The sequence below is a fragment of the Malurus melanocephalus genome, unplaced genomic scaffold (assembly GCF_030028575.1).
Source record: "Malurus melanocephalus ecotype Western Australia unplaced genomic scaffold, MMel_1.1 scaffold_77, whole genome shotgun sequence".
Classification (NCBI taxonomy): Eukaryota; Metazoa; Chordata; class Aves; order Passeriformes; family Maluridae; genus Malurus; species Malurus melanocephalus.
This window is the reverse complement of record NW_026623309.1, coordinates 987,757-1,007,920: the sequence shown is the minus strand read 5'-3', so window position 1 is coordinate 1,007,920 and position 20,164 is coordinate 987,757. Positions and strand designations below refer to the sequence as shown.

The 20,164-nt window shown below is 37.9% G+C and overlaps 1 protein-coding gene across 5 annotated transcripts in view; it reads right to left on the bottom strand.

The window, feature by feature from the left end:
* Positions 1 to 313: 313 nt before the first annotated feature.
* Positions 314 to 20,164, bottom strand: part of CLEC16A (C-type lectin domain containing 16A) — a 59,900-nt gene continuing 40,049 nt past the window's right edge. The window contains exons 22-24 of one of the 5 annotated variants that reach the window (XM_057367281.1): positions 15,208 to 15,354; positions 11,018 to 11,137; positions 314 to 7,188 (exon numbers count right to left, since the gene is read on the bottom strand). In XM_057367281.1, the coding sequence (XP_057223264.1) occupies positions 6,848 to 7,188; positions 11,018 to 11,137; positions 15,208 to 15,354 (608 nt within the window). In that variant the 3' untranslated portion in view covers positions 314 to 6,847. Of the gene's footprint in view, positions 7,189 to 8,161; positions 8,279 to 10,312; positions 11,142 to 15,207; positions 15,355 to 20,164 lie in introns of those variants that run through there. The other 4 variants (XM_057367275.1, XM_057367279.1, XM_057367276.1 and 1 more) reach the window with 4 other exon arrangements.

The following is a 20,164-nucleotide window of genomic DNA, read 5'->3' as shown; positions in this document are numbered from 1 at the left end:
GAAAGGATATGTTTAGGGAAGAGATCACAGATGGCGGGCACTTTCAAAGTGGGTCACAGATATTTTAGATGTTGCCCAGCCATTCTTAACCCTTRGTTTCATCTACTTTCCATTGCCCTTCCAGGCTTGTTTCTGTTCCCTCTCCTGCTATGATTTTCCTGCATACACAGTACAAATTACTCTGGCTCAAAGGTTAAAATGCCTGGCATCCACACATGCACAACATTCTTCTAAATAAAAGCAAGACTCTGCAAATTCTGCTTGTCATTGCTTTTGAATGTCCTTGTGCAYCAAATGCAGCAACAGAACATGAAATGAAGGAAGTTTTTTTAGTAACACCATTTTTATTGCCAAGTTCCATTCACAAAGAAAGGTCTATTCCTTGTTCTTGTCCAGGTTTTCAATAGCCACAACAAACGATCAATGCCAGCAAATACAGACTCAGCTATAGAAATCTGGATTTCAGAAACATACACCAATATTTTCTATGTTCACTCTCTTCCCAGACACTTAGTTACATTGTTCTTTAAATTAACATAAGATATTATCACATTTACTCCAAATGTCTAACATAACTTACATTAAATAATTAATACTTATTGCCTGTAGAAAGACATTTCAGAATTCAGTTCAAACCATGTTTGGGCTTTTTTTCCAGGTAATGTAGTGCATCTTCGGGATTTTTTTTTCCAAATGAACTACATTTCATACATAACTTTATTGAAATATATTTCATAAGAGGAGAGTCCTTCATGTTCATTACATGCTTTCTGTAGTGCTTAAATCCCAGGTACATTCATTCTTCTAGAAAAATACATTTCTCCCTCTTTGCACTGAAAACAATCAAACTCACAAAACAGCTCAAAATGAAGGAACAAGTTTGCAACAAAAATACCAACACAACTATTCACAAGTGGAGATGCCTAAAGTTATCTTCTAAAGTTTGTAATGCTTCCAATGGGTTCCCTGGAGTTGTGACAACATATTCAGTGCTGTCCCTGGGCAAAACAAAGCTCCTAGACWTTGGAATTATCTATAAATTCATACACTTGAATCTATTCTCAATCTTTAAAAACATTATCTTCATGTTCACTGTAAAAATTTCTGCCAGTCCTAAATACACCAAAACATTTATCTCAGATCTGCTCATACATACTTTGGTTATCAGATTGCAATTTCTGTATGTATTAAACTCACTTTAGTGTGAGTATCCATAACCAAAAGTAATGGGGAACAAGGTAAAAAAAATCTCATGAATCTTCAGTTTATGATCTTAAAAAGACTCTTGTGAACTAGTCCTAACTTAACTCTAMCTTTGTTACCAAGTATAGCCATTACATGCTTAAGCCCTTTTAAATTACTTTTAAAATAAGTGCACTCCACACATTTATGCTAACAAGACAGTCCCAACGACTCAAGTTTTTCCTTTTCATATTAAGAACCAACAAATTCAAGTCAGCAAAACAATAAACCAAATACCACCACAGTGACATTTATTAGACAACCAAAATTTAGCTTTACATTTATAATACATTAACAAACACAAAATATATATTTTATAACACCTTGCAAAAGAAATTAAATCTGAGCAATGCGCAAATCTAAAAAGGTTGGGAGATCAAAATAGGGAAAATTCTGTACAAATGTAATATAAAAATATGTTTCCATATGAAAGAACCCTCTGAGACTCAGTCAAGAACTGCATCTCCTATGTCTTTGTTGCTGCTCAARTCCTGAGCAGCAGAAAAACCCCGAAGCACTTCCCCCCTCCCAACCCCTACAAACATCCCACCCTAGCAAGCCCTGCTTGGATCACCATCTGCTTTTCAGAATCCTATAGGAGACAGCAGGAGTTATTCTATTTGTTTCTAATTCATGCTGSAAATGTAGGGAAAGGTCAAGAGAAACACAGCAGGCAAGCACAGGAGAGCTACTCCAAAGATTCCTAGACAATAGAAGAGTGGTGCCCACGTGAGTGATACCCTAGGGTAGGGCAGTAGGGACATACCAAAAAACTCTTTCAAGAAGGACAGTAGCAGTTAAGAAGAGAATTTTCAAGGTGTATTTAGATGGCTACATTAGGCTGTCTGAAGGGAGGAGATTCATTATCTTGGAGGCAAAAGGCCTCCRTCTCCCTAGCCCCAGCAAATGTCTCTGCAGATCTCTGATTCAGCTACAGGACTAAAGCACTCATTGTCCAGACAGCAGCTGCCTGCCTGGGCAAKGTGCTTTTAAAGGCAAGCTTAACTTCAGCTGGTTAGTGGGACAACAGCAGGATGTTTAGCCTGATGGGGGTTTTTTGACCACTACTCCATGTGGTCAGTGACACTGCTCCTGAGGCTGCTCTGGAGCTCCCTGTAAAGTGAAGTGCAGTGCAGTGAAGTGACTGATTACACCAGAGCACAACAGCACCATGTGAGTGAAGTGTTYACCTTTATGAAGTGGCTTCATCCTTACACAGACAGTTTGACCTGCTTGTCTGATAGCTTACCTGTGTCTTCAAGCATAAAGCTTATTTTACTACCAGTGAAATGACACTCAGTTCCAGGGCAATTACTGAATTTGTGGATTACTTGCAGTAATCATCCCAAGACACTTGCAGTGAGGGTGGAAATTACAGTCACTCACATCTTACTGCTTAATTAGAAAATAAAATGACAATAATTTAATCCTGAAAATGGTAAATCTTGCCATAAATAAAAAAAAACTATTTTAATTATTACTTCTCAAATTCTACAAACCAAAATACTTMAAATCCAGAAAAAAAACATTATTTCCTCCTCTGTTCTGTATCATTGACTTAAACTCTGAATATGGAGTCTTAAATTCTGGATAAGRAGGATGATTTTTTTAAATGTCACATACCTGTCTGTCCTTTAGCAACAACATTGGAARAGAATAAATGAACTCTGGAAGATACTCGCAATGTTTCATCACCAAGTGACTTCAAGAAAAATTCCAACTGGGCTGTAAAACGAAGAATGCTGAGGAGATCCTTCAGTGAGTATTTTTGTATCTTTCCTTCTCTAAGCTCAGTTTACTTTAAGGAAAAGTAAGAAGAATTTTAGTTTATCATGACTTAGCAGTGGAGAATATAAATGAGCTCAGTCCTTATAGCATATATAATTCATGACTTCACAGACAAAATACGGGTTTAATACTAATATAAGTGATGACTTTCTAATAAATTTGGTTTAATACACACCGCTTATGAAATGAAGCAGAGGAAGCCTCACCTTTGGTTTAGTTCTGTATCAAAGAATTTCTGTAAAACAATTGATTTGTATATCCAAGTTTTACACTGCAAGGATTTCTCCCATGTGAAACAGACATCAGAACTGGGCACTAATGCTTCCTCCCTCCCTTCCTTGACCCAATTACCACCTGTCTGAAGCCATTAATCACGTCACAAATGAAAACTCAACTGGTTCACTGCTGGACACTGGATGACAGAAAAGCAAAAGGGACCAGCAAGAAGCAGTGAGACCTAACAGTGAAGGCAACACAAAGCTCAGCAAGTAATAGTTTGGTAAAATTTGATAAATTAAGACACACAGACTGTAAAGTAAGAAGTAACATTCAGTATGCCCTGGTTTCTTTGGTGTCTCTTCTCAAAAGGAAGAGAATATCAGAATTGTGTTACGTTGACAGAATATGACTGAAGACAGGTATAGTCTCTACAGATGCACACTGAGAATTTAAAATACCTCCAAAACWGACATTTTGCTCCAGAACATTGCTATATTTAGAGTGATTTTATCTCCCTCTGCAGTATTACACTGAAGTATTGAGGCTTTTGAATGACCAGTTGTTTAGTTGCTGCTCTCATTTGCAATTTGGTGTTTGGATTTGGTTAAAGGCACTGGTGTTACACTGACATCAATATGGGTTTTTTTGTGGCTGATGTGCTAATGAGAGCAAAACAGCAGGCAAGCACAGAACTATTCCAAAGATTTATAGATAAYAGAAGAGCAGTGCCCAGGTGAGTTTCCTTTTTACAGTGAAAGGGGGATGAGGAAACAGCCATTTTCTGATAAGGGAGAGATATAGCACTTCTAGGAATTGTAGATGGGTAACTCTGTATTTGCAGAGCTTAAAAACTGCCAATGGCAGATTATTTCAACATCTCCAGAGTTTTGCATTCTGAAGTCTCCTACATAAAGTACAGTCCAATGTTAGACACATACACCTTAACATYAGAAGCAAAAGTCAAAAATCAATTGCTTACGTGGCACTAAATAGAGATTTAGGGTCTGTATTTAGGGTCAGCTGCAGTGTTTATGTAACAACCCAAYGCTGGTAAAGCTGGAGTCAGAGTTCTCCCATGGTAATTCCATCTTTGCAGAGAGCTGCTGGAAGCTATTCCACCTGAGCACCCCTCAAGCAGGGCAAGGCTCTGCCAGGARCAGACTCAACAGCAGATCCAGTTTTCCATTTCCCTAACAACAGCATCTCTCTCAGTCATTTCCTCTGGAGCTCTCACCAGGTAACTGGTCATGAGACTTAAAAGCCACTCACAGGTAAGATAAAGAACAAAGTGAACTTTCTTTCCCTCTCATCCCATTTCTTGTGCAGTGCAGCYTGGGGGTGAGATTRTGCACATTTATTAAAGAGACTCCTTGTGCATGGGTCTAATCTTGCTAGAACAGAATCTGAAATGAGATAAATAAAGAGCATGGTTTTCCTGTCTAAAATGAATTCTATTTAAGGGAGCTCAGCCTGCACACTGGCATTTTGTGTAATCTAGGTCAAGAGTGTAAGGTTAACAACTAACATAAAATGCTTTCAAATTAAGTAAGACATTTTTTATAATGACATTCAGAATATTACTGGGGCTACAGTGTAATGCTGCAACATACTAGAGGAAGTCTAGATTACCATCAGTTCAGCTAATAAAAATTCACGTGGTCCTTGTGCCCAAATTGCTACTGATGTCTAGGCTTGTTCAGGTACCTGCACATTGGCTGCAACAGTGACTGCATGAGTGCAAACTCATCCTAAGCATGAGACCAAAAAACCCCAAAAGTAGGCTCTTATTCCAGCAATGCCATATTTTCACACAAAACTCATTGCAATKCTGGGGACACTCAACTCTCAGTTCATTTAGAGTTTGAGCCACTCTGGAGTGGTCAGAATACCAGTTAATTCAACTTGAGAGAAGTCACAGAACAATGGAAATCAACAAAAGTGCATGAAAAAGTTAGTAAGGGGAAAAAAAATTACTGGCATTCAGTAGCTGACACTTTGTATACCTGGTTGGCAAGGATTAAATTGTTATGTGAAAGAGAAGACAGAGAAAGTGAGAAAAGTTATACTTGASAATTAGTCAATCTCCTATATATAAACATAACATTTAAAAATCACTTCAAGTGTTCCCTATGACAGCCAAGAAGAGGCACAATGAGCACCTGGGAAGTGGGTAAAAACTTTTCAGATTCACCAACTGGGTAAGAACTCAATGCTAGTAGAGACAGAAWGAGGAAACAGATTGCAGTGATGACTGAAATCAATACCAAGTAAACAGCACTTTGAGGAATTGCCAACTTGGTGTTATGAACAGACCAGCAATGACAATCTGCTCACATTAATAGTAATTTAAATTAATTTGCTTGRAAATTGATGAAAAATCTTAAATTCAATTCATACTAAATTATGTATCAAATCACCAAAGAACATTGCAAACTTTAATCAACACCTTTCCCTTTCTGTCAACTTGGTGTCAGGAGCTAGGAAGTAATGTAACTCAGAATCAYTTTTATGTAGCAATATTGTTTAACTGGGATATTATCCCAGACAGGAAAAAAAAAATAGTCACAATACCTTGCCTTTTGAGTTTCAGACTTGCAAAGGAATTATCAGTTAGATATGGTGACCTTCTTCCTATGTGACTATGAAAAATTTGAAAAACCTCTTTAGACTATAACTGCTTCTGTCTGCATCTTGAAGTTGTCTTTCAGTTGCAGGGATATCACAATTCCTCAGATGTGCAGATTTTGACTGTCAGAAGTGAACAAACAAGCTATAGGAATCTCTTAAAATATTTTACATTCCTCTGTAGGTGGCTAAGCAAAGACTAAAGTAGTCTCAAAAATCYCTTATGTTAATTTGAATAAGCATTTGTCATTAAACTTCAGGCTTTTACATCTAGAAAGGTGTACCTTTGAAATAAATCTTGAAATAAATATTACATATGGAAAACATAATATTGAAGTCTGGAGTCCCACAAAGACAATACTGAAAGTGGCCAAGCCTGCTGGTATTTTGCAGACCTCCAAAAGATTAACAAGATCAGGATTAAGAAACAAAACCAACCAAACAAAAAAGCCAAACAAAACCCCAAAATCCCTCCTCCACAAAAAAACYCCAAACCCRAACTGAAAAAACCTGACTCAAATGGAAGCTTTACCTCTGTCTTACAATATATAATTTTTTCGGGTCAATGGTATGTCTCCAGTTTCAGAGACGTAATAATGCAGTATCATGAAGCTGGGTATCCAAAAATCTCTTCACTTTGCCATAATACTGTAGATCTTTCACAATTGTTTAGTTCCTGTTAGAAAGATAGTAGRTCCTCTGAAATACTTTCATGTTCTTATATAACAGAAATTGGTAGGAAAGAACCAGTCCAGACTGGAAAGTTTGGGKTTTTTTCCCATTCTCCAGTTCAGACACACCGAGTAGCCAATGTTGGCTCCAAATTTTGTTGACATTKTCTGTCACCAGTTGGTCCCTTCGTGTGGACCTGAGGCCTCTCAGGCCTCCAGAAGTATCTGAACTCCCAGAGAAAAAACAATTCACAATTTGGTTTGCATTTCCTTCACTGTTTATCACAGTCTGCACCTTGGCTTTAGTCAGAATGTTCTTCCTCTACCTCTTTTACTTTGTCAACTTCAACTTCAGACTGCAAAGAGGCCTGAGGGATGCAGCTGAATGTTCGAATGCTGTGTGGATCCACTGGTGGCACCAGTGTGAGCGACTCCACGCTCAGCGTGTCCGTGTTGTCATCTGTGATTAAGGATATTGTGGGCTGCTGTGCGGGAATCAGGCTGGGAGACAGGTTGGCTGTTTCTATGTCACTGCTTTTTACAGCGTTTTTGCTGGATTTGGAGACAGCTGGAAGAGATTCATCAGTCAACATCGTCTGACCGGAACTGGCCATCGGAGGCTGCTCTGGAGCTGAAGCWTCATCTGAGAAAAGAAAGCACCAAGAACAATCAATATTCAAGTCAGTATATACATTAAGCCTAATAACAGACCATTATTCATTAGTGTTCAAGAATAAACTGGGTGGAAAATGCAGTTCTGTGAAGCACTATGCTTACACATCCACTTTTTAGTAATTAGAAATAAACCAGAATATTATAAAGGCATAACATAAAATGCCGCAGGATTCTGTTCAAATTAGGAACCAGACAATTATATACATTTAGTATTAGAATATGTAGCAGTATTAGAAATATTCTCAGAGAGAGGAAATTGAGGGGAAGAAACCCTCTCCAGTATTTAGTATGAACTAAAATGAGCCACTACCCCATACCAGGAAGATCTTTAGAAATCAAAGAAAAAACCAAAGAACCACTTTACAGCCAGCTTTCCCAAAAGGTGGCCTGTTTCTTACAAAAATTTGGAAGCCATTCTCTCAATTCATCCTCCAGATTCACATTTAAGCGACACCTCAGCTACAGAAAGCAGAATTATGGCAGAAGAGGAAGGAGGATGATGCCCTTACTGCAAGTGAAGGTGCTGCAAAAGAGGCCAATTTTACACAGCCTTGGGAGACATGATTTTTTGTCTTCCTAAGCATGGGGCATCCACCACTGATAAAACTGGGAATAAGAATAAATTCTATAGAAAAACTGATATGCTACTACACTTTCCCACATTATGAAAAYCCCCTCCAGCATTAACAGCTATTTGTACTGTCCTTTCCCCCTAAAAATCCTAGTGAACTGCCGAGCAAGCTGCTCATTTGGCTCAGGATGGAGAGGGAATGGAGGGGAGGAGGTGATACAGCCTTACATGAGCAAGTATGCCCAGAAAAGTCTGATTTTTTTTCGTTTCAGACTCCAGTAATAGATGCCATTAAAGTAACAGGTATCCAGCTTCAAGACAGACCAGTTTTAAAGCTTTTGTAAGAAACAGCATGTGTTCAAGTGTACAGGCATCTGCAGAGAAGTCTACTAGGCAATGTAGTGAATACAGAAGCTAAGAACTAGGTATGGTTTTAATACACAGTGACCTTAAAAATATTTCCGTTTCAATATGATTCCAATTAGTCCTGGAAAAGAACAGAAAGCATGAACATAAGACAAAAAAAAAAGAAAAAAAAAAAGAAAAACGAAGTGGAGAATGGAATGGATATGAGTCAGGTATCAGTGGATAACACTAAGATTATTGATTTTTTTACCTTTCTGGTATGATAACCCCAAACAATGGTGCATTCACACTTCACAAACCACTCACATGTACTTTTTGCTGAATTGGTGGCTAAAGCTTCTCACTTTAATAAAAACAAGATTTATAGATGGTAAAAAAGTCTCCTTTTAAATAAAAGGGACATCAGTGGTTATTTTTGAAATATAAGGATAGATTCAAAGTAACCCTACAGATTGTTTTTAGCTGTCAAGAAGCTTTAGTGAGAATGTAGCAACTRCTAGGAGAGGAAGTGAAGCAAGACTCACATGGAAAATGAACTGCTARAACAATGAAAAACAGCCTCATTTCTCTGAATTCCAGGATAAACACTAACATTTCAGTATGCACAGAACAGAACTGATTTTTAATTTATAAAAYCTTAAAAGAAAATCAAATGCTSTTTGCMAAGATAYTTTTTTTWATCTTACTTATACTATAGCATGAATATTCACCAAAGTTTAGGATTCAGAAACCTGAGGCATTCTGGCAAGCAAAGTATTATCAAAYAATGGCATTCTGCTCAGGAATGTTCTGTACAGCACATTTCTCTTGTGGTCCTATTTAACTTCTGAAGCTGCACTTTCTTAAATCATTCCTTTCCCAATAGAATATCAGTATAGTTTCATATTGCTTTCATTTACTGAAATAATGAAAGATATACATATTCTTTTGTTATTCTGTATTGTCCCCACACAGGTTTTAAATTAATGCTAAAGTGACTCTTCATCTTAATGCCACAAAGTAGAAGTATTTGAAAAAAGTCTCATAAAAAATGTCTGGAGTTAACAAGTCCAAACTTTTGTATAGAAAGTCTCAAAACACGTTCTGAAGAAAGATAAAAATATCAAAATATGTAAGCAAAATATAATTCCCAGTATTTCAGCTGCAGCATTTATAGAGAATAGAAGATCAGAACTGCTCTCTGCTTCCCTCCAKCTTTTATTTACTATTGATAGAAGCAAATCTCTCTCCTCTCAGCATGTCCTTCGTCAGTGTCCTTCTGTCACTCTGGCACTGTATTTTGGGGAACAGTGGCCAATTGCAGTAACCCAACGTGGCATCACTGCCAAAATGACCAGAAAGCAAATCCCAACACACAAAGAGGTGGAGGAGGGAGAGTTCTGAACATAGTGTAGAGCTCACAACAATGTCTGTCTCCAGGCAGGTACCAAGCTCTTGCTTTTTAAGAGTTTCATGTACCCAGCATGTTTACAAATTAATTTCTCTGCCCTTTATCTGGAACTTCTTTTCATACTGCATGCAARAATACTAACGCGTTTTCAAAAACTCCTAACACTTTGTTCCAGTTTGACTTTTGGATAGAAAGAAAAAAAAATTGTAATCCTCATGCAGATAAAACCACCAGTCACTAAGATATGATCCACTCTTGAATTTCAAAAGGTTATCACCTAATACTACAAAACAGCATTTCTATTTATCTCTCCCCAAACTCCATGTATTTAAGCAAGAGTGTTCTGGCACAAAATATATGCCAGATCTGCAACAAAACCAGGGAGAGTGAAGTGAGTCTCTTAAAATGGTTCTTGCCTTAACTTTTAGCTCTAACAAACACCCTTCCATACCTCCAAACTTACTACACCTATTGAAAACAAAGTGTAGTTTTCCAAGTTTTGGGGTATTATTAGCTCTCTTTAGATTTAGAGCTTCAGCCTCACRTGTTTTTCAGCACTTCTTTAATGCTACAAAGATTATCATTACAGCAAAAAATCCAAACTAAAATACTCTACTTCTGTTGTTTTAACTTATGTTAAGAAGAATTATTGTGAAAGAAAATAGGAAAGAAAAGAAAAAGGAAAGAATGAGCATCATCCACAGAGAAGGTTCTAAGATGTATAGCAACATACTAGGAAAGGATAACAAAAAAAATAACAAGACATTAAGTGAAAAGTTGCAAATTAAATCTATGAAGACAAAAAAGGGTGTTTACATAATACCAGCTGAGTAAAGTATCTTCATGCCATGAGAGTAACAAAGAAAAGAAATTAATTGGATACAAGTGAAAATAGATTAAATAACAAAGGTCATGTGAAGCRTATCTCCATTTTTTTTTTTGCATCTGCTCTGCCGCCTAAGCTCCTCGGGAGAGGACAATTAAACAGTCCATAAAGTCATCTGCCAGAGCTTGATCACAGACATATAAAGCCTGTGCCATCAGTCCAAAGACAGTCTCCTGCTGGGAATATGACAGGGAATGGCTGTTCCTTTTACCTGAGCTGTAAAAGGATTTCTTGCTGCTGGCCAACGACCTGCATTACTGTCCATTCAGGAGCCTGGGCTTACTAAATTTCACTACAGCCAGGGCTGCCCTGTGCAAATGAAGACATGGCTGCTTTGAAGCTGGAGGCTTGATAAGCACAATTTCCACCTTTGGCARGAGTGTCCAGAGACATGGGAGAAAYGGCATATAAGGCTTTCAGAAACAGCTAATTAATTAATTTAYAGTTCTCCCAAAACAAAACGCAGAGATAAATATTACGATGCTTTCTTCAGTTTCCTACCTCACTGTCACTGCTGTCAGCATGGAAAGCAAATATGTTCTATTGAGTATTATGGGCTTGTGAAGGCTTATGGAGGAACCTGCCTGAGTGGGTATTGCGGGAGTTTCTGCTGCAGCTGCTGCTGGAAGGCCTAAACCCAGTGTCCACCGTGACTGTCAGCCTCCGACAGACTAAACACCCGCCGGCGTCCTTTCCTGCCAGACCTTACTGAGGGAAACACAGCCATAAATCATACAGAGGCTTGAACAATGACACAGGGAAGGGAAACTGGAATGAAGACAAAGGATAAATGTTAGAGCAGCAACAAGAATAAGTGACAAGGACACACCCGTAACTGCTGGTATCTTGAATACAATTCAACACCACACCAAAGCCTACTAGTTTTGRGAAATACTTCTGAAGCGGGAAGTATTCATTCTTTAGAAATAAATGAGTTTAACTGATTTTTTTTGCTTCCTATCTGGAAATATTAATAATACAGTTTGGGCTATTTCTTACAATACCAACAGCACTTAGACCAAGGAGGGCTGGTAGGTTTTTATTTTAATTACAATTTACTCACCTGCTTCAGAAATCTTGAGAGAAGTTATTTACCACAAATTCTGATGACACAAAATTATTCTCCTTTCCCTTGGCCATAAACTATATGAGGTGCAGTACAGTGCAGGTGACAACACTTCAGACCATTCAGCCCTACCATTCTCATATCCAACAGCAGCATTTACATTTGGTTTATGATAAAGCCAAATACAGGGTTTGAAAAGATAGCAGCAGTTCAGATGATGATGCTTGGTGCATAGAAAGTTCCTAGAAAAGAAACTTTCTAAGAACAAAAGTACTTCCTCACCTAGTTAGAAAATTACTAGAGCATCATAGAACAGAAGGTCAAACCACATTTACATTACTGATTATAGAGGGAAGAGACAAAGATGGTTTCAATAGGAAGGCAGGCAMTGCTCTTATAGGCTGTCCATGCTTGATTAATCATCCTCTCCTTGGAATGGAAATTTAATTTTACAGACTGGAATCCAATATGTTCTCTGCAACAAGGRACAGCTCTTAGTACTTATTTTAGATCTTTTATCATCACTATCTGCCAGAAGCATGAAATACAGCAGAAGTGGCACAGATCAGTGCCTTGCGAAGTCCTCATTACCTATTGYTCCAATGTAAACATTTTCTTAAGTACTGAAGCCAATTGCATTTTAAAACTTAAGACAGCTTAAAAAGTAATAAAATACAGCATAGATGACATTAACACATTTATAATTYTGGAAGACTGCTAACTTACAGTAARAGAGCTTCTATATCTATTCCTTGGCATATATAAAAATAAGCACTTTAAAGAAGTGCACAKTTCCAGCAAGGGTAGCCAAGACATGACTATTCTAAACTCTGAAACTTGATGACTCAAATTTGCCTAACAAGAGAACATTTCTACCTTGTGCATAGCAACACTTCAAACGGACATGCCAATGAAAAAATCATGTAAATACAAAGAAAAAAAACATTCTGATAGCAGCATCTGCAAAACCTGATACTGATTTTTCTGTCTTGCTAGGCATTCTGCTTTCTTTAAGGGATGACTTCTGCTTTTTCAATTTTAAAGAACAGTGACCTTGTAAAGGGCTAAGCTTAAATCCCAGATACTGCAAATGGGAGAGCTGCTAGTCTTTAAAATATCTGTGCCACAAAGCTCTTAGGTAGGATAGCCAATAAACTCGGGAAGCACAAGAGTTTATCACTCATAACAAAGATGTTGATGCAACACTGTGTGACTGTTTGATGCAGGTAGGAATGGTAACAAGTAAATTACTTTCACAAAACACTTTAATGTAACCTTTTTGTATGATATTTTTGAAAGCTCTTTTGCTGTTCAATTATCAATATATATTCTATATTGTAACATTGCTTTCTCTTAAYTAATATGCAATTTGTCTTTATTCTATTCTCATTTATCACTCTTTTATGTAAAAATTGGTGTCTATGTCACAAATCTGATTTCCAGAAGCAACTCTGTGAAGATTTACAARTATTGTCTCAAATATATCAAATCCTGACCAGTTTAAACCTGCCAATTGAGAGTATTTTAGGACATTAAAATCACAAGCTCAGAGTATAATAAGCTGTGTGGTTTAAGATGTTGCTCCTGAGGAAGGTAGCTGAGGTAGTTTCCTTGAAGTCCAGATAGCCATCTCCCTTTTATCTTGTCTGGCCTTCTTGTCTGAAGTTCCTGAGCAACCCAGGATGCTCTTCATGCTCAACAATTTGAGCAGGTGCCAGAGCAAACAGGGGAGCAGGGAAGGAGGGGCAGAGAGCTCCTACACATTTGTGTGTGTTCAAAATGGAATGGGAAATGAGACAAATGTGACAGACAGCAGCAGCATTCAAGGGCTGCCTTGGGACATAAAACAGATTTTGGTAACTGCTTGCTGCTCATCAGSTACTGGTTACTTCCTCCTCAAAGGAGCCACTTCAGATGATTYAAGTCTCCTCTCGTGCTTCCGAGCAGAATAAGGCAGTTTAGCTTCAGCTGCTTAAGCTAAGGGAAAATCACCCATTGAAGTGGGTGAACACCAACAAGYRTTTCCATATGCCAGYTGAGTGATTGGTATGACCTGATAGAGCACAGACAGTGCTCATGGCATTGTCACTTACTTCAGCAGAGTTCTGTTCATGCAGAAGCCCAWAGAACTGCTACCTGGACATGCCAAACAGATCCTCTCTCTCATGYCACATTCCTGGCAAGTTTCACTAGAGATCACAATTACATAGAAGTACTATAAAAGGGAGAACATTCATTACAAACTTGCAGCAAACTGGTCARTCAGTTAATGGAGAAACACTGATCCCAAGAATAAACAGTATTGATCTGACACTGAAGATTAGCAAAAAGTGTCAAGAAAGCTCCAGGGATTGGTGAAAACTGTCCCTATATTCCCACTCCCCAAAAGACCTAACTCCAGGGATTTCAGAGTTCTCACTTGTCTATACTAAGCATCTTGAGACACCGTCAGATATTTAGCCACAGRTTTTAAACCACTATTTGTTCATTATTGCCTGAAACTGCACTAAGAAGTTCATATATTGTTCACTAACTTCMTCGACATCCTTTCCTTATCCTTTCCAAAGGTATTCCTTGCAGGGATACTCACTTTAAACATATAATGTACACTGATCTGCTGACACTGTTTAATGAAACCTAAAAACACTCAATAACTAGCAAAAGTTGCATCATTTCCTGCAGGACTGCAACAAATTTTAGATATAGATGTGCCTTCCAAATAAAGGCAAAATGGTATGTCCTAGAAGGGGTATCCAGAACAGCCCTCTCAAGGAATGATCARCATCAGAAGTGACCATTAAAAGGARGGGTTGCTTGAAAAGATCTTGACAATCAAGTTACCTCTATTGTTTTATAACCAAATGAGATAGAGCAGGTCAATTCTAGCACAAAAGCATTTCAGTATGCACCCTTCAGGATTTACTTCTTGTTCAGTCTCCAGCCTGGGGCTTTGCCTCATACACAGAACAGACAAGATTGTCGACTCTTAGTACACAGAAAGGAGGAATAATGCAACAAGAAGCTCCAGTTTAAGCATACCCACTAAATTCACTGACCAATGCAAACACATGCAATCTACATTGTGAAAGTTACACTGTCAGTCTATTCATATTACAGTCTTTTCTGCACCAGCTGAAACAGCCTCCTGAAACGTGGAAGTGTACAGCCACGGTGTTATTGCAAAAGCTTTACAATATTAACATTCTAAATAACTATTTTCAAATATTTCATACTTGGCCCATTGTTACAAATTAATGTGAGGATCAGATAAACACACAAAAGCRAATGCCACCCAGTTCAAAAAGAGATGCTTCATGTGGAGATCAACTTATCCCCTATGGCCCTAAGGCTAACAGTTTTACATTACAGATTTATTCAAAGCAATCAWTTCTTCAGTTAAAACACRCCACCAACATAAAAAGCCCCACAAMATTCTAAACTGTATGTGCCAGGAAAGAAGTCAGAAAAGCAGGACATTATTTCACCAGTACTTAAAATCTCTAATGAAAGATGCCAAGTATTCAGAGTTCCAGAGAGCTGAAGAGATCACTTAAATTTGCACCCAATTTATTTTTAATTGGCTTAGCTGATTAAGTGATCTAAAACCATAAAGCCCTWCTGCTTTTAATCCAATAACATACTAACTTAATTTTACAATGAATTRCTCTGTATGCCTTAGTGCCTAGGCTGAAGATGGCGAGTGAATACCTGCTGGGCTCTGTGCAGCAGAAGGAGTGGATGTCGAGCTTGCAGTCACTGAATCACAGCGCCCTGTACTGCCACTGCCACTGGAAGGGGATGGTGAYGACAGTGGGGATGCACTGTGCTGGTTTATACACTGGGCTACAGCAAAGCCTGCAAAACAGGGAGGTTTTCAGGTTAATTATCTTGAGAGTTATGCTATAGAACAAAGTGGGAAAAGGTAAAAGCAAAYGCTGTATCAAAGTGGTGCCAACCTCCCGCAGTGACCCAGAGGATGTGCCCTCTCCCACCTTCATCTTGGAAACCAGAACATCTGAATGCATCTTACTGAAAACAGGCTACAAGTGCTGATCAATGAGCAAGGAAACAGAGTGTAAAGGATTCAAAGTATTTTAAAATTTAGAGTTTGCACAAACAGTCAAAACTCTTTGATTTTTGATATAGTCAATATATTCAGGGTCATAGACCTTAACGTAAGGAAAATGGTTAAGACAAAAGCGAATAAAAAAACCTCTTGGATAGAAGGCCTACATTTTTTACTAGAGATAACTTCAGGAAATTTTAATCAATCACATCTAATGCTGGCATTGAATTTCATCCAGCCTCTCACAAGCTAAACTTTTTCCAGTTTGAAGACTGGAAAGGTGTATAGTGTCTCACAGCACTCCTTAAATCCTCCTCACTYTCCCTCAAGAAAGTACTAATGCAAAAGTTTTTTTGGCAGTGCTRTAAACTACTGAAAGTAGCCACAACATGCACCATAAAACACCTGACAACATACTACTTGCTGCCATCACTGCACATTAACAGTGGAAAGGGAAGTATCTGACAGYCAGGTAAGATGGCAAATGCACCACACAATTCTTCATCCTTTCATATGGGGAATCTCCCACAGCACTGGATGGATGATTCACTCAGAGAATCTCCTACATGGGGAATTTGCTGGTGCCATACAGCAGCCAGTCAAAACACAGTTTCAATGCACATGTTACAAGGAGCCTCTGAAAGCTTCAAAACATAGATATGCAAGTCAGGRAAATGCTGTTAGCATCAACACAGTGACAGACTGTGCTACAAGTGAAAAAAACACAGTGAAGAAAGCACAGGAACAAAGCTAACAAACATCAGTCTTACTAATAATCTGACTTGATCTGCAGTCCCACCTCCTACTTTCTACCTCCCATGCTTACCCGAGAACCAGACTCAAAACCACTTGCAGAAACACAATGCTATCTGAATTTCTGYAGCACTGTGTCATAGTTTTAGATAGGTATCTAAATGTCACTTTTACCAAGTTAAATTACAATTCATTGTATTCAAGATGAACACCACTTGAAAGAATTAAATCACCACCATGGTAGAAGACATCTCTTTTAGTTAAAAACAAAATAGTTTGGTAASCAGCTAATTATCCCATAAATGTAAATAAATCCACATATTTTATTTCAGAAACCAAACTGATTGATTTTCTGCWATCATTTAGGTTAAGTTAAACTGAGGTTACATACTGTGATGTCTGACAGTCTGCAAAAAGTTGACCACAAACTGAACTACCTCAAATGTGAAAGACTTCTACATGTATCACTGGTCCAGAGTGCTATAGTTTTTAATCAGAAAATGTCCATTAAGTTTTTCATRCACATTTCATATTTGGAAATACCAGTTAGGATGGGGAAACAGAAAAATACCAGTGGACTTGTGACCACAGAAGTGAGGCAAAGCCAGCTGTTAAAATGAAAAAAAAAAAAACTAAGAACAGTTCCTAAAGCCACTGGTACAGAAGTGCTTGCATCAAGGGATTTAACTTCCCTTACAATGCTGGTAAAAGCTGTACCCATCCAAAGCATTCTATATTCACAAAAGCTTGCACTTCAAGGGAGAAGAAATCTGCCATCCCCACCAAAACAGTAGAAAACAGTAAACAAGGTCTCCCATGACTGTCCTAGAGAAAGCTGGCCTGACTTAGCAAGATGTCAGCCCAAAGCTTCTGCAGAACAGCACTCATGGATTCATATCTCCACACAGCAGCATTTGCTTCAAAGTGACCTCAAATATTTTCTCTCCCAAAACAACTGCAGAGGAAGGATTTTAAGTATGCTACAGGAAGCTAATTTAGATAGGGAAAGGTAAGCCTAAACCATTCAAAATACTGTAACTGGGAAACTAGTGACAAACAAATATTCAAAAGAGGAAACTCCTTCAGGAAATACTTGCAAAGAAAAGGTGAGCAGAATTAATCAGTTATGGGAAGTAAAATAACACTTAGAAGGGTTAATCTGATGATGACAGGTACATTAGGTCATTCCATGCACAGGGTTCCAAAGCTATGGATGACTTTTTTCCTTCAGATTTTAAAAGGAAGATGGTTATAGCTTGCCACCAGGCTAATGTTAACAACAAGTTTTTTCCTCCTTTTTCTCTYAAAACCTCACCATCATCATCTACTAAGATATTAACAATGGAAAAAATAGGAAGAGAAATCTATTGATTCCTTTTGCTTTTCAAAATAAATTTACTCAGTAGGTAAGCAACCACAGTTGTTAAAATATTTAGATGTACCTTTTGCTGGAAATCGTTAAGATTTCCCTTAAGACWCACTGGGCATATAAATTTCAGAATAGAGCTGATACTTGAAACTACTTSTTGAGTTTGCCTGAAGAGGGGCTCATTATTTATTTACTTTCAATAKAAGATCTATGTTCACAGGGCCCCCTACCAAACCTGCTGGTTTCTCTGARAGCAGTGTAGCTCTTTATTTACACAAAGAATGCTTCAAAAGTCCAACATATTCATAAATAGCTAATACATGAGATGGTGAGCAGTCCAGCCATTATCTCTAACAAGCTCTAATATTCTCACAAAAGCCAGTAACTTAAAACAGACCTTGAARTATATTCATAGCCACGACTTCATGATGATAAAATGGATCAAGTGAAGAATTTTGCTTACGTTGTTCTCTGATGAGAATTGTCCAGTCCAGCAGGAGATGATTACAGCATCTCCCTGCACTTGGCTAACCTGCACTTTTCGTTGTGTTAATGGAGCTGCTCTGAAGCATCATGTTATACTCCCATCACTCTTCATGTGYCATGCACAAAATTCAGTTTTAGGCTATAACCATCCTCACCCTCTTCCTCCAGACACCACAAAGCACTTTCAGAACAGATTTTAACTTTGGACTGTGAAACAATATAGGAAAATGTGCCAGATTTGACAACAATAAGGGAATGCATAAGGTAACTGCAGGCTCTCTAGGGAAACATGGAGAGCTTTATGCAGGCACCATGAGAGAAACTGAACCAGACRTAACTGCAACAGATGTTCTTGAAAATTCTAAACTCATTGACAAGAGAGGTTAGGGAACTGATTCAACAGCTGTATTAAAATTYTTCACAGACTGAAATCTGCAGAAGGGATGAAAACATTTATATTATTGTTAATTTCTTAAAAACCACACCGGATGTACAGCACTGAAAACCAACATGGTCCTGCCAAAAGTAGTAATTAATCTAAAAATATTGCCAAAAACATAGCTCTCCTTTAAATAATCTACAAAAGAATCATCACCAAGGGAAAGCATGATTTGTTTCTTAAAAGTACAAGCAAATAAAGTGACTGTCAGCCTTGCAGAACTCAAACACCAATTGAAGCTGTAGCAGTAAGGAATGAATACATGAAGCCAGTAATTGAACTCCAACTTGTTCAGTAATTTTTTTAAAGCCACAAAATTTTTCCCTTGAAGTAAAAATCACTGCAAGCCTGACAAAAGGATAAGCACAGATTCCTATGAAAATCACTACGAACTAGAAAACTTACTTCATTCCTTAGCAAAGATAAGAGAGAAAACCTGTATCTGATACTTGTGTTGTAATCAGAYGTAAAACAGGATCTTAATCYRTTTTTATTACATTACTAACTSTCATACAATGCATCTCAAAGATGCTGCACTWGAAGTACTTCAAGTTCTATGCCTCATTTATCTTACTTTGTAAACTTCAAAATACTTTTTCCTCTGGATCTGCAAGTGGAAGTCTACATTTCCTGGAATTCAAATAAAGTATGTGGTTGCTTCAACAARCTACTGTGTTGCATCATCCCCAATACCCCCATCTCCAAATTAGTAGATGAAGTCACCTGTTAGGAACACAAGTGCAYTTTCCTTACTAAAAGTTGAAACAGTGACACTGGCATCTTTCCAACCACACCTTTTCCATGGAAGTCACGTCAAATAAGGAAATACACTCCCATCACACAACACACACTTGTATTTGAAAGACCTGACTGGYGATATCTATTGTTTTATAATTTCTGTTTCCCATCAGGACACAGGCAAACTGAGCTCCAATTTCATCTTAAAGGAGTCAAACATCTACATTCTAAGTCGGGCATTTGAAWTCTGAATCACCAAATCCCATTTAAAGAGAAATACTGAATTCTGTGAAATAGTTGGGAGCAAGTGGTAATAAGACCTTCTGTAAATACAGCACAGTTAAGTACTTTCCAGCAGTATGAGACTCCACTTCAAAATGACTTAACCAAAAAGGAGAAAATTTCACCATCTGGAAAAGAATTTCTGCAGAGAAGTCAGTTGTGAAACAGACAAAAAGGAGACAAAAAAGCAAAGAGCTCGTTGATTTAGAATCATTCCTTTAATCCCAATTCCAAGCTAATATTTTAGGAGTAGCTGTGGCCCTTTGCTGTCTTGCTCATTCTGAGGGAAACCAGGCAGTGCACAGCATCCCAGCTGCTTTCACAATCCAGCATGAAAACATTCAAAAMCAAATGAAAGGAGGAAATATGCACCACTGACACATGAGTTGCATAAATATTGCATATGCAAAACATGACTTAATCTAACTCGATTTGTAAACGAAGGTAAAGTATTAAGACATCTGGGGAAACTACAATGGAAGTATTGCTCACCTCATACCCAGAATACACACCCAGGCATTATTTGTTTCTC